Source organism: Sitodiplosis mosellana, unplaced genomic scaffold (assembly GCF_009176505.1).
Source record: "Sitodiplosis mosellana isolate CC-2019 unplaced genomic scaffold, AAFC_SMos_1.0 Smas_scaffold_4, whole genome shotgun sequence".
Classification (NCBI taxonomy): domain Eukaryota; kingdom Metazoa; phylum Arthropoda; class Insecta; order Diptera; family Cecidomyiidae; genus Sitodiplosis; species Sitodiplosis mosellana.
The window spans coordinates 676,545-682,586 of NW_022595247.1; the positions used below are offsets into that span (position 1 = coordinate 676,545).

The 6,042-nt window shown below is 34.2% G+C and overlaps 1 protein-coding gene across 1 annotated transcript; it reads right to left on the minus strand.

The window, feature by feature from the left end:
- Positions 1 to 1,270: 1,270 nt before the first annotated feature.
- LOC129566713 (uncharacterized) lies at positions 1,271 to 2,346 on the minus strand. The gene is made up of 3 exons (XM_055442906.1): positions 2,205 to 2,346; positions 1,653 to 1,801; positions 1,271 to 1,494 (listed from the first exon to the last, which is right to left on the minus strand). The coding sequence occupies exons 1-3, from the start codon at positions 2,272 to 2,274 to the stop codon at positions 1,297 to 1,299; spliced, it is 417 nt and encodes a 138-aa protein (XP_055298881.1). The 5' UTR covers positions 2,275 to 2,346; the 3' UTR covers positions 1,271 to 1,296.
- Positions 2,347 to 6,042: the final 3,696 nt, after the last annotated feature.

The window sequence follows — 6,042 nt, forward strand, 5'->3', positions numbered from 1 at the left end:
TTGCTCGGTGACGTGATCAGACGGCATGTGTGTTATCATTTGTTCAAAATGTTCCGTCTTGAACAGCCTTTTAGCAACATCACTCCGTGAACCAACTGTATGTGAATAAAATATTCAACGGAATATTTTCTCTCTTATCGAACATCCTCTTATTCTAGCGCACTTGAACATCCAAGAATTGCTCGAATTGTAATTGAAAAGCAATTTGATTCTTATCTATATACATTTAAGTAGTATAAGCAATACTAAAGATGATCTGGACCGGACCGTCCGAATCAACGGTAACGGAACTGTTTAAAATTAAAAAATTAATTCATTTGAAGATTTATTCGTTGGGCTCATTGATAATGAATCAATTCTCAACTCATTTTCAAGCAAGATAATTCTCTCGAGAGCCTAATTTTCTTTGTTTTCCTCAAAATCTTGAGATGTGTGATTGAAATTTGCAAAGTACATGCAATTTCAAATTCTGCTCTAACATTAGTTTTCACTTTAAGCTGTTGTTCATCACAAAACAACACATGTTCCGTTTCGTTCGTCTCCACTGTGTCATGTTGATGTTTAGGCATTTCATGTGTTGCAAATATCGATCAATAATTCATTTACAGATCGATTGCTATGGACACATATTGATGCGATAGCCGTCTCCACTCGTAATGCGAATATAATAAAAGTGATTGCAAAAAAGGCTTAATAGTCCAAAGCTGAAATCAATTTAACAATCGCTTGTTTATTTGAAGGGGGCTAAAAATTGAAGTGAGTGAATCAAAAGCTTCAATAAATCAAGAGAGCTAGTGATATCCTTCGTTCGCTTCTAAAAGACCGCCCGACTAACCTACTAGCAGAAGGCTACTGCTGCGTTCAGCCGTTGATGTTATTGCTACTAGCAAGCGCAATCTATAATTCAGATGTCATGCAAATTGCGGTATCGATTGCAATGATTAAATATTCCGCAGGACAAAGACGAGTGCATTGCATAAATTAGGCATATAGAAGAATTGTGTCAAACACACAGTCTTTAGTAGAACATAGATAGCAACTGTCTCTAATACCGGAATATTATTGGCGCCATATCCAGAATAAGTGATAAGCTCAAGAACCGTAAAAAAGAGTACGTAATTAATAGCCAGGAACTAGGTCCGAAAGAAATGCGATGTCGATATTTAAAATGTTACTCGATTCGAGAAGCTGAATGCATATTCAACGGTATCATTTTTGATTCGATAATAACAAAAATTATTCCAGTTTTGACAAGTAGTTTGGGATTTTATTGTATGATTGTTTAAAACCGAGTGTTTAAAAAGAATTTATGTTTGTATTTTTCGCTCCATAAAAGTGAATGACCGATGACAAACCGGAGCCGTAATGTGATGTAATGGTGATTTTTGCATATGTCGAACCGAATCCGCCACTTTCAATTGTCAATTTTGACGGCTGAATCCTATAGTCATTGTGTTGAATACCATGAATCATAATATCCGATTTTTCTGGATCCTAAATAAAGAACATGCATGCTAATTATCTTCTTGCAACGAATTCAAAGGGGTTTACCAATGGTTATTCAAAAAAACGAAAATGAATTAATAGTAGTCAGTAAAACTGACTAAACTTCGTCAAAAAACGAAAACGTCAAACTGGTTTTTTTTGGTTACCTTTGGAAAAGTGACCGTTTGAATGGTTTCTCTGAGTGGAATGCGAAGCGTGAAAATTTTCACATTTCCGATGTATTGTTCTTCGTCGCAATCGCCAAACTCCTCGAAATGCCTTGGTTTGGTTTTATCACGACAAGCACAAACTGCAACTAATACGGAAAATAAATAGCAAATATTTCAACATTATTCTCACGAGATATTCGTTGGCGAGTCAATTTTGGGAGAAAAAAAAATCATCACTTCAATTTCAATCGAATTTATACTGTCTGAAAATGAAAATCGATTTAGCTATCAACGCAAAAAGTCGTCGATAATATCTAATCGTTGGCTTTTTTTGAGAAACCAGTGTGATTTGTTGGGAATGTAACACATTGTATTGGCCAATGAGTAACAGTGTTGTTGGCTCTTGAGTCACACAACACGATTTTCTACTGATTATAAGACATCGCGCAGGGGATTGAATTGCTTTGTGTCTGGCATTATCTTTTTTCTCTTTATATAAACAAGTGGTATCTTTATATATCGATATTTAAAAGTGTTTATTACACGAACTTTCAACACTGTCTTCGCTATGGTAATCCTTTTTCGAAGAGCATTGCACGGTTTTTGAATTGACTAACATCGTAAAATGAAGCAAAAAGTAAAATTGTGAATTGTTTCACTGAACTTTGGTCACGAAAAAACAAACTGATCATTGACTAATAGCTGACTTTCAGAAATACTTGCAGCGATACTTCCTTAAAATAGTCTACTAGATGGAAAATTGAAAGTCGAAAAAAAAATAATCGGGTTTGTCATGATAACTTGTCGAGAAAAAATTTGTGACTTTTTATAGAACTCTTAAACTTTCGAATAGAATGAAACATGCTCGAAAATCAATTTAAACAATTACCACATTTTACTCCGGCAACTTACTTGAGTTGAATTGGTTGAACTCTTGCTCCAAATAATTGGAAGTAGTAATAGTAATAGTAATGCTCCTAAGATAGTTGATTTTATGATTAATTTTATAATCCATATTCCACAGCTATTGTTTGCGATTGATGTGAATATGTTCGGAATGTCTTACTCGTAGTAGTTCGTGTAATCAAACCAATCAAATCTAATTATTTCAATTTCGGGCACAATGTATGAATTTGAAGTATTCGAACCACCTTTCGTCCAGCCAACGGTGAATTGTGAAATGTTGAAGAATTTCCTCGATTGAGTTTTGGTATGTATGAGAAATGAATAAGTGGCAATAAGAAAATTCAATCGCCCTAAATTATCAGTAATATTTGGTATGGGCTTCCCTTTTTCTCTTATCGGCAGATTGAACCGATAGAATTTCTATGGAATCAATTCATAGCATAATTCCTCTGCTAAAACGGTACACACATTTTATACGTGCTGCGAACGTTAGATACCGAAGAAAAAACGCACGGAGGAAATTGGGTCATTTGCACTAAAATCAGTGGGGCGATGCAATGTGAGCTTCTTTTGGCTAAAATTAGCAAAGCTTTTACATAAGCATATTGAATGTCGATATCGAAATACTACGCATTTTCCCTGGCTATCACTTCACTTTTTAATCTATGATCTTCGATTCGTTTCGAATTCAATGAGAACTCAAGCACATGGAACTTACTTTAATACCAAATACGAGGGGAGAGGTGAGAAAGAAAAGAAAAGAGTAAGAAAATAGAAATTTTTTTTTCAATATATAATATTTATTTCACGGCCAATTCATATTCTCAGAGGCAAAAATTTATCCCAAGGGGTAAAAATTTTCATCTGAGGGGTAAAAAACCAATTTATGTTCGCAGGGTTAACAATTTTTCGTACGAAAAATCAGTAAGAAGATAAGAAAATGCAGAAGTGAGGTAAAATAAAGACTAATTGGAATATGTTCTATTCATTTCACCGTTGAAATCGATCAGTTTGTTACATTCTTTGAGTTCACATAATCTGAGGGGTAATTACGTTTGCATAGTCATAGTATCCTTGAACCCAAAACATTTGTTATTTTCAGGCCCTGAAGAAGAGTCGCAGATGACTTGAAATGTCTGCATTTATTTCAAATAAATTATCGATTAGAACAAAGACCGAATTGGCTTTCATTTCAAAATCAATTATTTTCTTAATATTCTTGATTTAATGAGATAAAATGAAATTTTAGCGATAATATGGAAAACGCATACCACGGAGGACCTTCAAGCTTTTGACCAGAACAAACGCCATCTAACGATGGCATTATAACTAGTTTGACCGTATTTAGATAGTAAAGCTTAAACGAAAATTCAATGCTAGGTAAAAACTTCATGAAAAGTGCTTGATAAACTTAATAAAATGAATACATTTTTCGATCTTTGACACAAACGGAACAAGTTTTTTTTCTCAGTATTAGTGATATTTCTCTCGAATCTGTGTCATAGATTTTTTACCACTACGAAGAATTTATTTCATGGAAACAAAAAGTTGGCTGTGTTGATACGAAATGCGACAGTGACAGAATTTTTTTCTTTTTTATGTGATTTGTATCGGATTGTAAGTATTTCTTTACGTGTGTGTTCATTGGAATTTCAAACTAATTGAGGAGCTGTCTATATTTCTATGGAAAGTGTTATTGAGTATGGATATGATTTTGCATGAGATTCGCTTCTAATTTTTTAAGGGAATGCGTAGATTTGTATCAATATCATCGTATCCTACCTATACCTTATTGAGTGATGTAAAGTAAATGTTATACCGTATATCCTTACATCAACTAACACAGTAGCTATTGAACAAAGCAACGCCACCATGCCATGTGAGCCTGAATGTAACGCAAAGGTATGAGTCAGGTCGTTTGATCATTCACATTCTAATTTACATCATGTAAGCGACGGTTGATCTGTGGTCAACTTTGGATCGACTTTGAAACGGAATGTGTTTTGTGCATGCAGCGAAGATGTGAAATTTTTAAATTTGAACAGCCACGTGCCATAGTAACACCACTCAACCCTTCAAGAGTGAAAAATATTTCCTTTTTAAATTTTTACATTGAATTTGTAGTTTAAAGAAGGTGATGAAAGAATAAATGTAAACATCTGATATTTTCAATGCGTGAAAATGTGAAACGCGAAATTAAACACACGTGCACAGGTGGAATTGTAATATCATCAATTGTTTGACATTGTTATCTTGAAAAATGTGTGCGATAATATTTTGTGGACTTTTATTAGAATCGTCATTGTACGTGGATTGAATCATACAGTGTGTTGCCCACCGACGTGGCCACACTTGAAAAGTGTATATAAGAGGATGCGTTCGATTCGCATGTCCATCAAACAGTTCTTACCAATTGATACGTTCATAGTAAACTTTTAATAGTTCGAAGCTAGAAAAATGCTGAGTCGAAGTTCTTTCACACTGCTGCTCATTGGCTTGATGGTATCCGAGGTGAGTCGACAATTTCAGTCGATTTTTTTTAAATTTTTCATGTTTGATACTTTTCGTGAACAATTTGTGATAATTTTTTCTGAAATAATTTAAAAAATGAAAAGTGTGCTTTTTTCAAGTTCATAAATTGAAAAAATTCTTACATTCCAAAAAATGTCCACCGGAAACTTTAATACATAATGTATTAATCTCATCCGTTGTTCCCATTCCAAATATATCACTTTGATTCTATTTCCACAGTTCTTAATCGGGGATGTGAGCGGAGCACCACCCGGGAGGAACGGTAAGATTGAAGTTTCATTTATTTATCCAGCTCAACTCTTAAATTCCATATACAAAGCACCTTGTAACGAAGATATGGGAACCTCATTTATGCTAAACTTTTCATACTTATTTTAGTAAACGAAAAAGACATGAATGGAGAGACAGCTCTGCATAGAGCTGCTTTTGCTGGTAATTTTGGACATTTTTTTTTATAAAAAAGAATGTTTTGTTCAATCCGTTTCATTGATCTATGAATATTTTTCATATTCTATCAGGCAAAGTGAAGAAAGCTCAAAACCTCATCGCTGAAGGAGCCGACCCTAATATTGGAAATGATTGGGGTGAGACAGCTCTGCACTATGCTGCTAAGAAAGGTAACGTTGAATACTTACACAGTGCAACATTTTTCAAGTCATGAAAGGCAAACTCATTTCTGAGAATTCCACGTCAAAGTACTTACCGAAACAAGAACTCCTGCCAAATATTTTTAAAAAGTTTATTCATTTAAGGATTTAATTTCCTCCGGCGTTTTTTGGCCAAAGGTGGATTTTTAGCACTTTTTCAATATTTCCACACGGCTATAACTCGGTTACCCGTTATGAATATTGTTGTTTGGTCTTAATCAAAGTTGTAGGTATTGAATCAGAAAAAAAAAATGTAGAACAAACTTACCCCAAAAAAGGCATCTAGGGCTCAAAATCGCAAA

What these genes read in the sequence shown, in the direction of transcription:
- LOC129566713 (XM_055442906.1), bottom strand. Translation starts at nt 2,274, where the DNA reads ATGTTAGTCAATTCAAAAACCGTGCAATGCTCTTCGAAAAAGGATTAC. An exon ending in TAGCGAAGACAGTGTTGAAA is followed by an intron (nt 1,802 to 2,204) that starts GTTCGTGTAATA and finishes TTTCCGTATTAG; the next exon opens with TTGCAGTTTGTGCTTGTCGT. An exon ending in AAACGGTCACTTTTCCAAAG is followed by an intron (nt 1,495 to 1,652) that starts GTAACCAAAAAA and finishes TTCTTTATTTAG; the next exon opens with GATCCAGAAAAATCGGATAT.